The 19,266-nt window shown below is 38.8% G+C and overlaps 2 protein-coding genes across 2 annotated transcripts; both read left to right on the forward strand.

Annotated features, from left to right (window-relative positions):
- The first annotated feature begins 382 nt into the window (after positions 1 to 382).
- pign (phosphatidylinositol glycan anchor biosynthesis, class N) lies at positions 383 to 11,928 on the forward strand. Its single transcript, XM_085362990.1, has 29 exons — positions 383 to 609; positions 917 to 1,235; positions 1,381 to 1,502; positions 1,651 to 1,749; positions 1,847 to 1,953; positions 2,190 to 2,314; positions 2,481 to 2,611; positions 2,708 to 2,827; positions 2,933 to 2,973; positions 3,078 to 3,137; positions 3,229 to 3,321; positions 3,448 to 3,503; positions 5,300 to 5,378; positions 5,632 to 5,814; positions 5,919 to 6,058; positions 6,430 to 6,529; positions 6,659 to 6,751; positions 7,105 to 7,196; positions 7,657 to 7,762; positions 7,846 to 7,954; positions 8,106 to 8,208; positions 8,307 to 8,409; positions 10,053 to 10,139; positions 10,377 to 10,432; positions 10,668 to 10,743; positions 11,101 to 11,174; positions 11,465 to 11,507; positions 11,617 to 11,669; positions 11,773 to 11,928. The coding sequence occupies exons 2-29, from the start codon at positions 1,009 to 1,011 to the stop codon at positions 11,894 to 11,896; spliced, it is 2,802 nt and encodes a 933-aa protein (XP_085219116.1). The 5' UTR covers positions 383 to 609; positions 917 to 1,008; the 3' UTR covers positions 11,897 to 11,928.
- Positions 11,929 to 14,579: 2,651 nt separating this feature from the next.
- gpr141 (G protein-coupled receptor 141) lies at positions 14,580 to 16,037 on the forward strand. Its single transcript, XM_085362475.1, has 2 exons — positions 14,580 to 14,675; positions 15,122 to 16,037. Exon 2 carries the CDS (start codon positions 15,123 to 15,125, stop codon positions 16,035 to 16,037), a length of 915 nt encoding a protein of 304 aa, XP_085218601.1. The 5' UTR covers positions 14,580 to 14,675; position 15,122.
- The last annotated feature ends 3,229 nt before the right edge of the window (positions 16,038 to 19,266 follow it).

Consider the following 19,266-nt stretch of genomic DNA (forward strand, 5'->3'; position numbering starts at 1 on the left):
ATGTAAGAGACGCTACTCCCAAAGCCCGCCCCTTTTATGGAATACTGGAAAAGTATTGGGTACATTTGATGTAGAGAGGAAAACTAGGCAGGGCACATTTGACAGCTGATAGCAATTGCTAGCTACTATGCTGTCAAAAAAAAGCTGCGCTCAAACCATTTCTATTAAAAATGCACTTCACTGCAAACAAAACAAATAAATAAGGGCTGCTTATTTTTTATTACATTTCGTAATAGGTAAACTTGAAGTGAATCGTTTAATTTAAACTACACTACCCACAATGCAGCTACAAACCACTACGTCAACACACAACGTCAAAAACGAGTGACAACAAGGAAGTGAATGCTCATGCTGCCTGAATTTCTTGTAGTAATCTTCTTAAACAGGGAGACATTTGGTTTTAGGTTGATCTTTTTTTAGGTTGATCTGTCTGGTTCTCTGAGCATGTTCTTGGCGATCTACGAAGTGACAATGGAAGCTAAAGCAGTGTGAATCTATGAACTTGTAGTAGTAGTAATAGTAGTAGATAGGTTGGTCACTCACTCATTCATTCTTTAACGGAACATTATTCCCGTTTTTATGATCAAAATCCGCAGACGTTACATGCAGGTAAGACTCTTTTCATGGCCTGTTTTTCTAAGTTACTTTCTTGTTACCAGTGGTAAGTTGGCTGGACCATTAAAATATTCCGAATTAAACATTAAAGCCTTTTTTTTAACGTTGCTTAATGGCATATGGTGAATGAAGGATTAAGCTGCTCTTAAGACCGCATACTTTGGCTTAACAAGCCTATATTATTCTGAAACCTTCTAATGCCCCTTCTATTGGCTTTAACTTCTTAATCCTGATTGCAAATGCAGGCTGTGAGTTGTCTTCATTCTATTCCATTTTTTTTTTTAATTTTTCCTTCTTCTAGTCACCTCTTTTCACTTCCAAGTGAATTAAATCTACCCTGCTTGTCCTCAAGTAAACCCTCAGTTGTTCCTCGGTGTGGCTTTGGCACCCAAAATGAGGATGATCACCTTCTTTGTGATTGGGCTGACAGTCCACGTGGTCTTCTTCATCTCTATCTTTGATATCTACTTCACCTCTCCTCTGGTCCATGGCATGACACCCCACTCCACACCCCTGGAACCCCCTGCTTCCAGACTGGTGTTAGTGGTGGCCGATGGTCTCAGAGCAGACAGTCTCTTCACCCTGCTCCCCAATGGCTCATCCAGGACACCATACCTGAGGTCAGGAAACCAATACAAAGAAATAAATTTTGATGTGGAGTTTGGGTCTGTTTAATTATTCTTGTAAGGTGATGCCATTTTTACAGCATGTCTTTTCATTCCCCCTGTTTGCATAAGCATATGTGCTTCTGTTTCCATATTTCAGGAGTATAATAGAGGACAAGGGGACCTGGGGTGTGTCACACACACGTGTGCCTACCGAGTCTCGGCCCGGTCACGTTGCTCTCATTGCTGGCTTCTATGAGGATGTTAGTGCAGTTGCTAAAGGTGTGTGCATGATGGTTTTTGTATTTTGTTTTTTTGTTGTTTTTTACATGGTAGGAAGAGAAATGCTCAGCGACTTGGAGAGATTACTCTCTATTGTATGTGTTTCTCTGTGGCATTCTACTGTGACCATTTATGTGCTTGTTTTCAGGCTGGAAGGAAAATCCTGTAGAATTTGACTCTGTGTTTAATGAGAGCAGACACACCTGGTGCTGGGGCAGCCCTGATATCCTACCTATGTTTGCCAAAGGTACACAAGCATCACAAACAGAACCATTAATCTACACAATAGAAAAAAAACATTAAATCACATATCTGAGCAAACATGTTTCCTTTGGTTATTTCAGGCGCTAGTGGGGACCATGTGTATACCCACACATACCCGGCAGTGGAGGAGGACTTTGCCTCCACAGATGCATCCAAGCTAGACAGCTGGGTGTTCACTCAAGTCAAAGTATGTAGTGGAAGTATTAGCATAAAAAAATATTTTATGATTGATCTATTGATATTAACTACAGGTTTACCCACAAAAACACATTTTATAAAGACTGTGTTTTATGTGTATTATGTGTGTCATGTGTCATGCAGTGAAATATAACCCAACTTGGAGTCATTGCAGAATTTCATTTACAGAATTGATCCACATGGATTTCCTGAATAAGCCTAAAATTATTTAATATTTTTCAACAGTCCTTCTTTAAGTCTGCACAGTCTAACTCCACTCTGAAGGCCAGCCTATGGGAGGATAAAAATGTCTTCTTCCTGCATCTGCTTGGAATTGACACTAATGGACATGCTCACAGACCAATGTCGCAGTAAGTAGTTAACCTTGTATTAAGAGCTGCTGATTTTTAATTTTTTTTATTTTTTAACCTTTGGGCAGTTGTGCAGTGGTTCTTAGTCGTGTTAACAAATTCATCCAAATAAGCATTCTCTCATCCAGCTGCATCTTTGTCTTCTATTTTGTCTTTTTTCCCCCAGAGAATACCTAGACAATATTGGTCTAGTAGATGCAGGTGTAGCTGAAGTGGTGTCTATAATAGAGGACTTCTTCGACAATGATGGCAGAACAGCCTATGTGTTTACCTCTGACCACGGCATGACAAACTGGGGTAAACTTGTTTGTGTATCTAAATGTTTTGCTGCCTGCTAGCGAGTTTTCTATTACAGTTTTCTACTTTGGCATGTTTGTGTGCGTTTGTCTCCAGGTTCCCACGGTGCGGGCCATCCTTCTGAAACGCTAACCCCTTTAGTGGCGTGGGGAGCTGGGGTTCAGAAAGCCAAGGGAGCCACAGAACCCCAACCATACAATGATGGGTTCCTACAAGGTACGTTCAAACACTTTTTTTTTTTAGATTTAAATTTACAACCGATACCCTCCAGTTTGTCTGTTTTACTTTGTCTAAATGATTGTCCTGGTTTGTTTCTTTTAGACTGGAAACTGGAGCATCTTCGTAGAGTCGACGTCAGTCAGGTAAAGCTCATGGAAATTTAAACTTTTTAACAATTTCCTGTCATCAGTTGTATTAAAGTGTAATATTTGTGTGTCTTCGTTGTTTGTTTGGGTTTTTTTGGCAGGCTGACATTGCTCCGCTCATGGCTTCCCTCGTTGGTGTGCCTATTCCTGTTAACTCTGTTGTAAGTCAGAGACAAAATCAGCCATTTAATGGGAAATGTTCAATAATTTTTCAAGTCTTTGTTACATGTTTTGTCTGTATTTGTTTTTCAGGGCGTGTTACCTCTTCTCTACCTCAACAACAGTGAGCGGTTCATGGCTGAGAGCATGTACACTAATGCTATTCAAGTACTGGAGCAGTTCAAGGTACAGCATCTGCTTTGGCTAACAAAATGCTTATCAACTATCTGTCATGTCTTTTATTATTCTATATGACACTGTGATCTAAACTGATGGTAAAGCTGTGTTTTTACTGTGTGTGTTTATTTGTAGATGAAAATGATGCAGAAAAAGGAGACAACCTTATCTTTTCTCTTCACCCCATACCAGTACGTACAGTAACTAACTGATGTTTTTCTAACAAAAATCCAATCAGAAGAACATGAATTTGCTTTTCACCGTGGCCTGTTGTGTTTACTGTGACCTCATAGATAGTGTAAAGAGAATAGATTAAAAGAGTCATTTGCAAAGAATTAATTGGCAGAAACAAAAGTATTTGTAACGTAAATGCTGTGTTTTTATATCAATCCCATTTCCAGAAAAGTTGGGATATGTTCTAAAATGTTTTTAACCTCCAAACTCTTTCATGGCATGCATTTTTAATTTCTCTTAGCTATTTGGGCTGTTTGGGACCTGATGAATGTAAAAACAAAGAATTACCAATCTATTTTTTTTTTTTTTTTTACTGATTTTTGTTTCTGAGAAAAATTAGATCCACATATGAAGACATTTGTTTTAAATTTTGATAGAACAGTAGCAGTATAACGTCCTCGTAAGTGGATATCAGGCCCTTGTAGAGCAAAATTTAGTATTTTTGTCTAGACAACCCAAAATGTGATGTCCACATATGTGGATGCCAGGTCCTAGGAAGTTAAAAAATACAAATCTGTGATATGTTAATTCACGTGAACATATATTCAAGTGACCAAAGTACAAAGATGTTGGAAGATTTCCTGACCTACTTAATTGTTTTTTGTAAATGTACCAAAATTTGAATTTGACAGGTGCAACACAGTAAACACAAAAGTTGGGATTGAGACATATTTACTGTTGTTTTTTTTTAACTGAGTGTTGTAGTTTTCCAGTTAGAAATTTTGTTCATTTTTACTTGGTTTAACCTGCGGTCATGTTGTCTGTAGGAAATAGATCCTAACAGGCAGCGCTCTGTGCCTCAGTCAGTGGTATCTACAGATGCAGCTCGCCCTGCTGTGGTCACTGATGCTCCTCTGTATCATCACAGATCCTTTTGCATTTTTCGCTGATAGCAATCTGGATAGTTGTTTTCATCATTGGCAAAGAGAACTCAGCGCTGTTTTCCAAAAACACAGAAATGTGGATTTATCTGTGCATAGCGCACAATGACACAGTCTTTCTGTCCTTCTGAGGTGAACCCTGACATAGAGAGCTCTATGCAACTGACATTTGACTTCCTCCTTCAATCATAATACAGTTTCAAGTTGCATTAGTGGATGTGGGTCTATGTTAAGTGACAGTGGTTTTCTGAAGTACTTCTGAGCCCCGGTGGCTATATTTATATTTATATATTTATATCACTGCAGCGTGACTGTTTCTAAGGCGGTGTAGCCTGAGGGCTCAAGCTGGTTTCAGTCTTGACCTTAGTGTGAGAAATGGTTTGAATTCTCTTAATCTTTTCATAGTGGTACATACTATAGATGTCTGAAGAAATTTCTTTGCAATAGTGCACTGAGAAATCTTTTCTTTTGAAATCTGGAGCAATTCTCTCATGAATAACACATAAGGAAATAAGGGATGAACCACAACCCACAAAGACCGAGTTTGTGGTGATTTCTAAATTTACCTTTACCCAATCAGTTACCCTGCTTAATCTGGTTCCTCTGAAGATATAAAGTTTTGGGGGGTTTTATTGCATTTTGGAAAAAATCCCAACGTTTCTGGAGACGGGGTTTGTACTTTCACAGTAAATTCTTTTGCTGACCCATTAAAAATCAGTCAATGTGACATTTAGATTAACTTCTGAGGTTATGCAGCACGAAGGCCAAGAATGTGTCCACTAACCAAACCACATATTCATGGCCGTATTTAAATTGCACACTTTCACACACTTCATCTGTTTTGCACCATCTTGCACCCTCTTTCTTCCCAGACTCCTGACTGAGTCAAAACAAGCAGAATTCACCCAGAAGGCCCGAATACTCATTCAGCTGGAGAAGTACGAGGATGCTGTGAGTATGGGGGGGTCTGTGGCTTTTAAATCTAATCATACTTTTACAATACGTGCAAAGCCAATTTCTAGATTTATTTTGATACTTTGATGAATTATTTAAACATTTACTGAACCTGTGTTCATAAACTAAAGTCTAACTTAAATGAACTACAGTAAATGCATTCTACATTATCGCTACTTTCTCCATCGTATGTTTTCTTCCGCTTAAGCAACAAATTAGGTTTTTGTCCCCCTATTTTGTCTCTTGTCAGATCTCTTTGTGCCAGTCTCTGATATCTCGCTCTCTGGAAGGCTTGGTTTACTACCACACCTACGACCGATTCTTCCTCGGTTGCAGTGTGGTGCTGGGATTTGTAGGCTGGACCTCATATGTCGTCTTAGTCATACTGAAGACTCACGCGAGTCTCAACAGACATCCTAATCTCACTAAACAGGTTAGGATATACAGTAGATTGTAATCCCTCAAGATGCCTTCCACCCAAACAAGTCTGCACAACCCGAATGTCTTGTTAAGTTGGTATTTTTCTCCTGTGTGCAGATTCCTGGCCGTAACTTGGCAAGGCTGTGCACGTGTGTGGCAGTGGTGATCACACTCTTCCTGCTTATTCAAAGAAGCCCCATAACCTACTATATTTACTGCCTGCTGCCTATCCCTGTGTGGTATTCTGTTCTGAAAGAGTAAGTAAAAGACACATTCAAAATAATGCAAACTGGATTTAAAAAATGTACAAAACAAGTTTGTTCAGATGCATTCAGTCAATTTACAATAATTTGTATATTTACTATAGTCACAGAACCCTGATATTAAAACACACGCAAAAGGATCACATCAGTCAGTGAGTACAGCAGCTTTTCACTGGATCTAATTAGCCTCACACAGGCTTGTATGCACATCTGGCTCAGGTGGAGTGAAGTGCTAATTAGATCCTTTGAACTGGCGTTTTATGCATTCATGGTTCTCCTATGTAAAAGGGATAAAGAGATGTTTTATTCTTCATCTCATCCTTTTATGACAGGAAAAAGTAATCCCCTCAATGATCTATTTTTAGGTCTGGAACTCTGAGAGATTTGATTCAGACAGCCCCTTCTCTCCCACTGTGGAAATGTCTGGGCTATTTTGTGCTGGTGGCGTTTGGGATTGAGCTGCTGGTAGGTGTCTTTAAATCTGCTGTGTTAAAGGCATCCTTCTGCATAAGTGCACAAAATTTCACTTGTGTATCATTAACTGTAAGAAATAAACCTGGATGCTGCATGGCTGTTTATTTTTGCTGCCCCCAGGTGGTGAGCTTCTTCCATCGCGCCATGCTGACTGTAGGGCTGGCTGTTCTCTCTCTCTGGCCCTTCTTGTCGGGGCTTTTTGGCAAGGCTAAGGTAATTTACAGATTAGCCAGATAAAAGCAGGAAAATGTGTGTTATAGCTGTTTTTAATATCCATCCCTGTTTTGGTTATGGACAGCACTGTTTCTCCAATAATATATATATCTACATATATATATTTATAGATATATATATTATGAGTAAACAGAGTTACAAAAAATGCCTAATCATTAATAAGAAATGTCTAGCCATTCTAATTCTTCTTATGTGTCTATAACTAGAGTGTTATTGGTACTGCTTGCCTAAAACAGTAGATAATTATAAAGGTAATTATTAAATATAGATACACAATGGTAAATGTGTCAAAGTGGAAGACAGCATTTCTTTTTGTCTCTGTTTCGGTGCAGTCACGCTCACTGAGCTGGCTTGTGGGCTGTCTGTGTCTAGCTGCTTTCCCCCTCATGCCTGTTGTGGGTAGAGAACCTAACATACATCTGGTGTGAGTACTTCCTTTATTTGTATATATTTATCTGAATATTTACCGCAATATCCTATCACGGAAAAAACTGAGAGCCCAATTCATGCCAGGTTAGGTAGGTGAGTTTCAGTAAATTAGAACATCTGCAAAACAGATCAGGAAGATAAAATGTGACTGGAATCTGCATCATATTAGTGATGCAAATATCCATCACAATATTCAAATATAAAACCCCAAAAAACTGTGGAGCCACGAGCATCCACCCCCAGTTAAAGGAAACTGAATAGACTTACTGTTAAAAGTTAAAGTCCCACGATGGTTACTTTCTCTATATATAAACAGACGGGAAATTTGAAAGTGGTACATTTGAAAACGAGGAATGATTAAACTGCTACACAATACCGTCTTTCCACAACGAGCTGTGTGTACAAACTATCCATGTTTTTGAAAGTACAGTAACACATCCTGTTTGTCAACTCAGTACCTGTGCAGGTCTGCTCGCTCTTTTCACCTCAGCTTGCTACCTCTGGTCATCTCGACGGAGGACACCGCTGCACCTCGGTGACAGACCACAGTTTGTCATACAGGTACATGTCACTGTGGGCATATGTGTTTTTGTGTGTGTTACTGCATTTGCTAATACTGATTAATTACCTGTCAAACCCGGCAGATGCTCCTTGTTGCTGTGTGTGCATACGTGCCATCCCTCACACACTCCAGCCTGCAACAGAAACAGGGCCTACCCCTTCTTAATCAGATCATAAGTTGGAGCACATTAGGTGGGTTGGTTGCAAGTGGCCACAAGATACTTGGGATCTAGAATGGTTTACTTTTTAAATATTGATCGCATACGTAAGCTATACCTCAAAAGACGTTAAAACGTCATATCGCTGACACCCAAGTAACCTCTGACAACTCTTCTCTCTACAGCATCTTCTATATTTGTTCCTTTGCTGAGCTCAACACGACTTTTTCATCGACTCCTCAGCATATTCTTGTCTCTCACTTCCACCTACCTGCTGCTTAGCACTGGGTAGGACAACACATTGATGCTTTAGTTGTGTCTTGTGCAGAGTTGCACCACCGCAGCAAAGCTGTAAAATGATATTTCTATTTTTGTCTCCCTCACAGGTCAGAGGCTTTGTTCCCCCCTGTGTTATCCTGGTTAATGTTTGTGTGGATTAACATCGAACAGGAAGCCTTGCTTGCTCAGGGCATGTCTGGTAGGCAAGAGGTAGAGCCATTGTTTTTCCCTTTGTAATAGAAAACTTTTGCAAACCAAAAGCTTTGGGAAGCTATCATTTATGTATGTATTTAATTGTGAAGGTCATATTTTCCATTTTACTGATATAACTCCAATTCACAACGACAGCCACTTCACAGAGCTTTATATTGTAAGGTAAAAACCATACAATCTCAGAAAGAAAACCTCAGCAGTCAACTGACATGAGGAAGCACTCAGTAATCGTGGAAAGCAAGAACCCCCTTTTAACAGGAAGAGATGTCTGGCAGAACCAGGCTAAGGGAGAGGCTGTTTGCTATGAGCAGTTTGAGGATGAGGGGAAAGAGATGAGAATGAACAGAGCTTAGAGAGAACACAGAAAATTCAAATTGCAGGAAAGAAAAGACACAGGTCTTAAAGTCCATGTCTCATTGTGGCCGGGTTTACAGTAGAGGTGCAACGGATCACGGTTGATCCGAAATCCAAACTGATCCCACTCCACGGTTCGGTACGCACGTGATCCAAAGATTCGAAAAAGAAAAAAAAAGTATGTGTATGGTGCGCGTGGTCAGTCTGTCAAGCGGTAGTTATGGCCAGCGCTAGCGGTCCAAGTGGCAGAGCAAAGGAGTTTGCGGCATTTAAGCAGCCCTTTGCTGACCAATCCGACCGGGCTAAAGTTATTACAAAAGCTACTGGGGTGTTTAGTTGTGCAAAACAAGGGGTTTAAACTGTGATGAACGTGCTTGAGCCACGCTATGATATCTCGTTGCGCGTCCACTTCAGTGTGACAAGATCGTTCCAAGCATGTATGAGCAGGAGAAGTTTAAAGTTATGGCTGAACTGTCCCAGGCATCTTCTGTTGCTCAAACTACAAATGGGTGGACCTCCAGGGCAACGGAAAGCCACGTGACCGTGACCGCTCGTTATATCACAGCGGAGTGGCCCTGTACTGCCCTATAGATCACATTAGATTAGATGAAACTTTATCCCTCGGGTGGGTTCCTCCGGGAAATTCAGTTTCCAGTAGCACAGCACCCACAGAAGTTGCAGAATGTGAGCAGAAATATACCAGATATATAAACACAGAGAATACAAAAGGGATAAAAAGAATAAATAGGAATAAGAATACAAGGGAACGGCACATTTCAAGTATTGTGAGTCTATTACACCGTTGGTTATTAACAAAAACTATTGCACAGTGAAAAGGCACTACAGCTTACTTGTTCGCCCCTCCTTTGTCCCCGTTTCCCCTCCCTCTCCCCTCCAGCGAGGAGTTAAACAGTTTGTTGGCGTGTGGGACAAAGGACTTTTTAAGTCTGCTGGTCCTTGACTTTGGGAGAAGCAACCTGTCACTGAACAGACTCCTCTGGTTGTTTATGGCCGTGTGCAGAGGATGCCCAGCATGGTCCATAATGTCCATATTGCACCTTAATTTGTTTTTATATAAGTGCGTGGAATGAGTCTTCAGTTGAATGTTTTTTAATAGGCAAAGTAAATGGCGAGTTGAATTTTTGTCTTTTTTTTTTTTCTATTTTTGCTGATCCGAAAATTGATCCGATCCGTGACTTAAAACCGATCTGATCCGAACCGTGAGATTTTTGATCCGTTGCACCACTAGTTTACAGACATGCATGTTTTTTTTCTTTTTCCTCCAGTTATCCACCATCGATTTCTCTGCAAACATCGACATCACCAAGATTCGACAGCTGAAGCTGGATGACATCCGAAGGTCCTATTTTTTTGTATCCTTGTTAAGACCAGTCGCAAGTTCGCAACAATGTTAGTTCGCCGAAGCACAGAAGCGCATTGGGCTCATTAGAGTCTGTGGGTGATGTTCAGGCTGGATTTGATCAAATAAGATGTAGTATTAAAAATGTAATATAAAAGTTTTTTATGTTTAAAGTGTACAATCGGACAAAAAAAAATCAACTTGGTTCATTCTCACATTGGGCATTACCTTGACTTCACCTTTTCTTCAGGTATTTTTTATAATAACAGCATTTTTTGGCACAGGAAACATTGCGTCCATAAACAGGTATATGCATTATAGTATTTTTGTGTGAGTGTGAGAGTGTCATACAGGAAGGGGATAAGAAAAAAAAGTCAGTTCTGACAAATTTCTTTTCTATGCACTATATGTTTTGCACCAAACATAGAGTACGTTAGTGTGTATATTCTACAACACGAGGTCCATTTTCTTCTCTGAAAAGTTAAAGATTCTAGTCTGGTGTCTGTAGTCACTTTGTGTACTTCTGTTTCCCTTTGCCTAGTTTTGACCCAGCATCTGTTTATTGTTTCCTCACTGTTTTCAACCCTTTCATAATGGGAGGGTTGATGATGTGGAAGGTACTGTACTCTTAAACATTTCCTTTTTGTGATATGTATTGTGCTTCCCCAAAAGGGGAAGGAGTCTTGCACATTATGACAAGTCATGATCTATTCATATTCTGCTTGAGAAGTAAGCTTAAATACGGTTTAACCTGCCTTTCTTTTTCGCTCATGTTAATTTGTTTTAACAGCCATGACCTAGCCCATTAATTTCTGTATCTTTTTTTACATTTATTGTACGGAGAATTTAGGCAGACAGATTTGTAATAGAAATTTTTAGCATCATACGTCTAAACGAGTTTATATAATAATGTGTTTATTTCGAGTCATTTAATAGAATCCTGCATTTCCTTAAATTGTCATCTGTTCTTCCAGGTTATCATTCCATTCATCATAGTTATGTGTACATTTGAGACCATCCAAGTTGCAACACAGCTATCATCAAGGAGGTAACGCTTCGCTTCCTCATCTAAAATTATAAATTTAGTCTTTTAATTCTTGAATTAACTCTTTGAATTTGTTGGAAACGTTGAATCACTGATCTGATTCTGTCTGTAGAGTTAAAGTACGTTCTGTTTGCTTTGTTAGACATGACTCTTAAACCTTGAGGCATCTAAAATAACTATAGTAAATGGCCCAGGATCTTCTAGTTCCTCCTTCATTGTGCATGAAAAGGTTTAAATGCACTGACCAATGTGTGCTCCTTAATGTTTAAATCTCTCTTATTTTTATTTTGCAGTTTGTTCCTCATCGTCCTGGTTATCTCTGACTTGATGGCTCTGGTAATGCAGGTTTAATGTTGATCTTTTATAAAAGACTTTCTCTCGTCCACTGTTAAGCAAACTGCACATGAGGCTCAAATAGATTTTAACTCACTCTTGCTCTCCTCAGCATTTTTTCTTCATGGTGCAGGACTATGGCAGCTGGTTGGACATTGGCACAAGGTAATGAAACTTGGACATGCATTTAAAACCATGTCTTATCAATCTCTTGTTTGGGTGTCTGCGATGCATCGAAAACATGCTAAGCTTCCTCTGTCTTTTACAGCATTAGTCACTATGTGATAGTGATGTCAATGACGATCTTTCTCATGTTGCTGAGTGTGGTTACACATGTTCTCACTTCACAAAGACTCGTCCTGTGGAGGCAACGCAAGATGCACTTCCCCTAGTAAATGTTACCATGTGTCTTAAACACGATATTTATCAGTGTACCTATTTAACTGTCTTATTTCAGATATGTTTTATGTTTTGTCATATTGTTTTAATTTTTTTAATAGACAAAATGGAAAATAATCTTAGGAACCTAAATAATGCGATACTTTTTTTGCAGAGTGGCCTAAGACCTTTGCACAGTACTGTGTTGTGTTCTTTGGTACAAATGCACTCAGTCTTAGTTTCATTTGTGAATTTGTAATAGGCTGCTGCAAATATGACTGTGAATTGGGTTTTTGATGAGGGTGTTGATTTGCAACATAATACAATGGGACTGTACCTCAGTAAGAAAAAACTTTGGCCACATGTTGCTTGTCACATTTAAATATTTTACTCTGTACATGTTTCTCTGAAAGGGTTAAATCGTGTAAACAAATGAGGAAAAGCATTAGTAATGATAATTGATTTATGAAACGCATGCAAAAAGCAAACAAATGCTTTTGTGTGTGTTATTCTGCTTTTTCATGATTTCATGCTGCTACGATAAATGGTCTGGTGAAAGTATGTAACATGAGACTTCATAACGCTGCCTAAAATGTATGTTTCTTTAGTGTGAAAAGGGATGTTTTAACTTATTTTGACTACGTGTGTATCAATAAAACTGAAGGATTGGCGTGCAAACGTGTGTTTAAGAGAATTTAATTGTCGCGTGAAAACTTGAGTTGCAAATTGTTGACTTTTTCCATCATTTTAGACGTTTGGTTGTCTTCGCAACAGTGCATATTAGTAAAGATGACCTATTTAAACAAAATCAAAAATCAAACTGACAGGGAATTCTTAAGGAGTGACGAGAGGTTCTTTAACATCTAATGGAGTGTGGTGTCAACATCTCTGGCAGAATCAGGGCCAGGAAGGTGCAGAAGTTGGTGGGTAATTGTGCAAAAAGGCTGGGGCAACAGTTTTTAGGACAAGGGTTCTTTTTGCAATGAAAACAAACGATTGAACACTTTAATATTTGGCCCTCTATGCACTAGTAGTGCAGTAGAGCTACATTTGTTCAAAAATAGACATCAGTTGGACTTAAAGCTAACTAGAAAAAAATAAAAGATGAGGTAAATGTTCTTAAAATAAGCGCAAACCTAAATCAGAATATAACAGTATTAATTGTGGCAAAAGTGTAACTGAACAAATTCTATGTTTACTGTGTGCGGTTATACGCAGGATCAAATAAACCAACCTTTAAAAAACCATCGATGTTGGACAGCGTTGGTAGGTAAATGTTTGCAGCATGCACACTAAGCTTGTGGTCGGAGTGATGCGAAGGTGTTTTCCTGTTTAGTAAAGTGGACTGTGGTGTTAATTGGATCTTTTATGTTGACATCTTTGCAACTGTGGTGCAAAGTCAAAAGCTTATAAATTCCTATGATATTAGTTGGAATCACAATATACAATGTGCTGTATATGTCATATGACTTGTAACTTGTCTTTGCACTTTGTTGTTACTAAATAAATCTGTCAACATCACAGCTAGCATTACCACATCCTGACTAACTTCTCTTTTGAATAAGCAAGTAGATGACTTTGTCTAGCAAGTGCAAAAGCAAATGTTTCAAAGTTGTAACCAGGTTCAAAAGTATTTGGATGATGCCAAATACTGCCTCTCTACAGCAGAGTGGTGTTAGGATGTGAGTGCAGACTTTCAGCTTTGTTTAATAACTGGTTTCAAAAAATAATTATTTACAAACCATTAACTGTTCTGAACTCTAGAACACCCCCCCCCCACCACCCAGACATTGCCACATGCCATCACCCCTCCCTTGAGATTTTGCAGTCACCTTCAGCTTCTGCTTGTTTTGTGTTTTCACCCTTGTGAAAGTTTTGTATAAAAATGGCTGTAATTCCTAAAATATTAATGTAATACTTTGGCTAAACTTTTCTGGAAAAAAGCTGAAAGTCTGCACTATAATCACATCTTGATTGTTTGATATAAAATCCACTATGTTAGTGTACAGAGGCAGAATTTAGAAAAAAAAAAAAACACAAACTGTGCCACACTCCAAATACTAGTGGACTTAACTGTGTTCTTCCAATCGACAACAAGTTGTTATCTTCCTAAGGTGTAAGAGATGCAAGAACATTAAAGTGAAAAAGTATAAACTTTTTTGTTTGACATGCATGCCTAATATGTTGCATTAATCTGTTGCTTTTGCGAATACTCTAATCATTTCACAGTGCTTTTAACTGTCTTTATCTACGGTCATCTGGTAAACCACACACAATTTTTTATACAGGACACAAGCACTACATTCCCCAAATTACTGAATTTCTTAATTTATTCAAAGTGGCATCCTACTACAACAACTTCTTATCGTCTATATTTCACTTTAAATGTCAAAGTGAAGAGTGCATTTAGAGAAAAATGAGGAAGTAAGCAACCCTGTGTTCCTGTGTGCTGACATGTGTTTACAGCAACCTCCTGTTTCTGACACAGTATGCAAAGTAGATGGTGGTTTTTTACAACACTCACACGCAGGCTCACAAAGGCTTCATTTTCAGAACCTTAACTTCCGCCGAACATTGGCAAACTTCCACTCTTACTCTCTCTCTCACACACATGCGCGCATTCAAAGGCATATGCGCAAATGCACTCAACCAGAATCCGTTTTTTCTCAGCTTTTCTCTTCCTCTGCGACACTGTGAACATACCGCTGCTGGATATAATGTGATCTACTCCAGAGGACACACGCACACACAGAAGAGTACTCGGCATACAGTTCTTCACTGACCGAAGCGCAAGTAAGTTCACTGATAAACGATAGTATCTCTGGCTTGGACTTTGTGTTTTCTCATCATGTTCTTTCCAGTGTTGTGGTGCTCCTTTAATGGTTAATGTGGACCATATGGTGTCCTTCAGTGGTTCCATTATTGGTTAAATGGTCTATCTGTATTTCTTAATTCTTGAGATACCTTTTTTAGTTAGTCTTACTAACATGTTTGGTGTGTGACATAGCCACATGTTTTTAGTCTTGTTTCATCACCCGAAGACAAACAAGCCCTTAAAATACATTAAATCAGTCATTCTTATTTTTTTTCAATACAGCCTTGTGTTTTCTTTCTCTTTTTATAACACCCGTTTTTAATCATTTTTGGATACACTTCATTTCCACTAACTCTTCACACCTGCCTGTCTTCCTGTTCTAATGTCTCTTACTCTTTCTTACTCAATTTCCTCTTCTGTTTAGGATGACTTCGACATTAAATGGGACCACACTATCTCCAAACCAAAGTTCAACAATGACCACACCCTCAGTTTCAGAGAAAGATGAACTAGAAGAGTACCACACAGCCCTCTTGGTCATCTACACTGTGGTCCTGATCAGTGGTACAATTAGCCTTACCATGATGATGCGCATCATGAAATCCACCACAACTTCCACCACGTCAATTGCCGTACTCAACCTGATCTTCACTCACTTCATCTTCCTGCTAACGGTTCCCTTCAGAATCTACTATTACGCAGTTCATGAATGGGAGTTGAGCTATGAATGGTGTAAAATAACCAGCAGCATGATCCACATCCACATGTACATGTCTTTTGTCCTGTATGTGATTATCCTCATCACCCGTCTGTTGACGTTCTACAAGAAAGCTTGCCAGGTGGCGTCCTTTCACAGGATGCATGCATGCATTATCAGTTTTCTGGTGTGGATTATTGTGCTGATCACTGTCCCTTGCATCATCCATTTTAATTATGGCAAAGACCATGACAAAAATGCCACTCGTTGCTTCCAGTTTGGAAAATCTATAGAATCTGTTCTGATTTTGAACTACCTGACAAGCATATTGATTATAGTCATTGCCATTGTGTTGACAGCCTTCCAGGCCAATGTCCTATGGGTTTTATACAAGAAGCATCGGGAGGGATGCACCTTTCAGCAGGAGTTCGGAGCTCAGCTGAAGAGCCTGTGCTTTGCGCTAATCATGGTCATCTGCTTCATTCCCTACCACATTTTTCGACTGTCCTACTTAAACAATATAAAAGAATTAGAGGGTACAAATGAAATATTTCTGAGCATAACCACTTTTAACTGTTTGGACATGCTTACTTTCCTGGGGAGGAGGTCCTGTAACATGTGCTTTGTAGGAAAAGCTGCTTAAAAGCGGCTGGTACTGTGTTTGCTTCACTTTTTTTTATGCCTGTCAGGGTTCTGGTACAGTTCCATAAATTTAAACAATTTAATCTTATTGCTTTTGAAGTGTTTGAAATAGCATAAAAAATTATTAAAAAACAAATTTTATCATAAAAATTGCACATGAAAAAAAAAAAGACTGTGCAGACAACTGCGAATGACGCATAAACACTGGTTCTGATTATAAGCTTAGGTTCGACTTTCAGTTTCTAACAATAAATATTGACCTTAGTCAGACAAAACATTCCCTTAGTGGCTTATTTGGCTTCAAGTCTTTCAGATCACTTTACATTTGAACATAATTTAATATATACAGAGTTTCAAAAAATAAAACTGACAGACCCCTGACGATGTCCTTAGTTATGCTTTTGCACTTTTACAATTTTTGTACCATTGACTGACACACACACACACACACACACACACACACACACTTTTCAAGCTGTGCTTTTTTTTAACTATTACTGTTGTTATTACTATATATGTGTACTGTGTCACAGCAAGCCGTGTTTTTATTCATGAGAACATTTAAGGACTTTAAAACTGTCTTTTGATTTTATTTCCTAATGCAGGCGCTCTTGCAATTTGCTGGTTTGTGCTTATAATAGAAAGGCTTCATACTTAGAATTTATAATGTTAGACTATGAAATTGGAGATCTCAGGATATTGTTTCTGTAAATCTGTGTACAAGGACTCTAAGTGGAAGTGAATACTTTTTAACTGTATTTGCACTTAACAGTTAAATCCTGTGTACATAGCCGATGTGAAGAAGAGAAATAAATACTGTAAATTGTTATGTCTCCCCCATTATTTTGTGAAACATTATCTCAAACCTTTTTTGGGTCTCAGAGGGCACACACACCTACACACACACACAGACTCACACCTGGTGATCTTTTCCTTTTCAGTTTTATGGTCCTGGGTTACTGTTTAACATCCCCACCCTAGTTTGAGTTTGTTTAGTAAATCGATCTAATGACAGGGCTATGGTGGCGCCATCCAATGTGTCGCTTTCTGAATTATAGGCCGCTCAGCTCTCCAACCTTCCCTTTTAACGTGGTTGAACACCTTTACTATTTTCCCATGCTCAGTGTGACTTAGTCCAATGACACACTGAGGGGCTCAGGGCTGCTAGCTGTCGGAGAACAACGGTACACCTGGATAAATGCACATCCCGGACAGAAACAGAAACACAGGTAAGCCAAACATTTCTTTTTAAGTACACTGTCGCTGAAATTCAAATGGTTCACATCAGACTAAGAAGAGTAGAAGAAGTGTTGTTTTTGCTGTAGTGGGAGTGAAGGTTACCTTTGGTAGTTTTTCAAGGAAGTTTGTGAATGCGATCCCTTAAATCACGTGGTTTCTGTATTATGGTGGCAATGGTTGGACTCCTTGTTCGCACAACTGGCACCTGCTGCTATGTCCTGTAGCCAGTACTCTGTATCTGCAGGCATTTTGTAAAAAGCAGATAAGAAATACTAACTTTGCAACATGGGCTTGCGCTGATCGGGCGATAACCCATTTCATCTGCAGAAAGATGGTAATCTGTTCATGTGGTGTTTTTCTTCTACTATCACTGCATTTAATGTCCAATAGGACGATTCCATTTCTATAATGCAGTTCTATAATGAATTGATCTGAAGGAGGCGGAAGTTTTGCTCTTTATTTTTTTACTATTTACATGAACATGCAACGCCTGTGTGAACAAAACTACTTGTTTTTTGCACAAACCTTGACAATACATGAAGTATACACATATTGAGAAAAAAGAAACAACCCTTAGTTAATTTTTTAGCCCAGATTGCAATGGGATTGTTTTGCTGAGGCATTCCCAGAGTTGTTGATTGACTTTTGAGGCTGTGCATATCGGTCTGCCCTTTACTGTTCTGCTGTTCTGTTAGACTTAAACTTAACTATAATGTCTAAACCCACAGGACGCACTTCAGCTGAATTATTGATTTGTATTTTTTTAACATTTTTTTTTTCAGCTTGCATATACAGTAACGCTAACTTTTCACTGTGAAGAGTGAGAGTTGCAAAACCATAGTTAACTATTTATTTCATGCATCTAGTCTCTTGCATGTTCTCTTCCTCTCTTTTGCAACACATAAAAAAGAAATACTGTATTAAAGACGTACAGTTTTAGGAGTGAATACTACTGAACTGCGTACTTAACTGTTTCCAGAGTATCAGGAAGTAAGGGTTTACTAGAGTCAGTAATCGAGGCTGATTGTCATCTGTGACTATTAAAACCTAGTCTAAATAGAAGCGACAGTATTATGGCCAGTTCACACAGATATAGCCTCTTAGCTATGGGTTTTATGGCCACAAAAGGCTTTTGGTTGCTAGGCAGATGCAAGCTTTCTCAGACATGTCCTGCAACAAGCCACAATACCTTTTTAGTATTACAACTGTTTCTATGAATGTGATTCTCATACATTAAAATCTTTTTAATTTAAATTTACGTCTAGGCTGAACTGCTTCTATATTATATTTTCTTTTTTTGCCAGGTGGCAGAATAGACTTTCAATGTATCTGAGAGATCAACAAAATTAACAACCTACTGTGAAACAACACAAGCAGCTGATCACCCTTGCTGTTCCAAATGTTGTAGCTTCCTTAGTGCAAATCAGAAAGTGCTTTCTTATGTATTCAAAATGAAAAAGAGGGGAAAGATCAAAGGCACTCATCATTACAGAAATAAAGACCTCAATTGCTGTGCTTTCTGTCCTTGCTCTTAAGAGTGGAAGGTGAAGCTTTAAAAAAGCCCTTTAGAGCGTTTAGGCTGTTCTGGATTAAAGATTTTTTTACTTTTGAGTGAACATTGATTTTTCTTTCTATCTACAAGCCTAAAAGCACGATTCTTTGTTGTCTATTAAACTGTAATCACATAAGAACCTTTATTAGAAACTAACATGGAGCATCTGCATTTACCCTCATGCCTTTATACAGACTAAATGTGACGGTAAGGATGCAATTCTTCATCTTCCCTTTCCACAAATGTGATGAGTCAGGAGTCCTAACGTTACTACCTGGTTAAAATGTAATCTCTCTATAATCTCTCTATCACATCGCTCTCTCTCTCTATCGCCTCTGTCTCTTAGTCCCTACGCTTCCAATATTATAGAATATATCTGTTATTACCATGCAGCCAAGTGCTAATAGCGTTTTCTGTCATGTGTGCAATATTGTTGCCT

The sequence above is a fragment of the Diplotaxodon limnothrissa genome, linkage group LG9 (assembly GCF_057381915.1).
Source record: "Diplotaxodon limnothrissa isolate DT_005_m linkage group LG9, D_limnothrissa_male_GT1.1, whole genome shotgun sequence".
NCBI classification, from domain to species: domain Eukaryota; kingdom Metazoa; phylum Chordata; class Actinopteri; order Cichliformes; family Cichlidae; genus Diplotaxodon; species Diplotaxodon limnothrissa.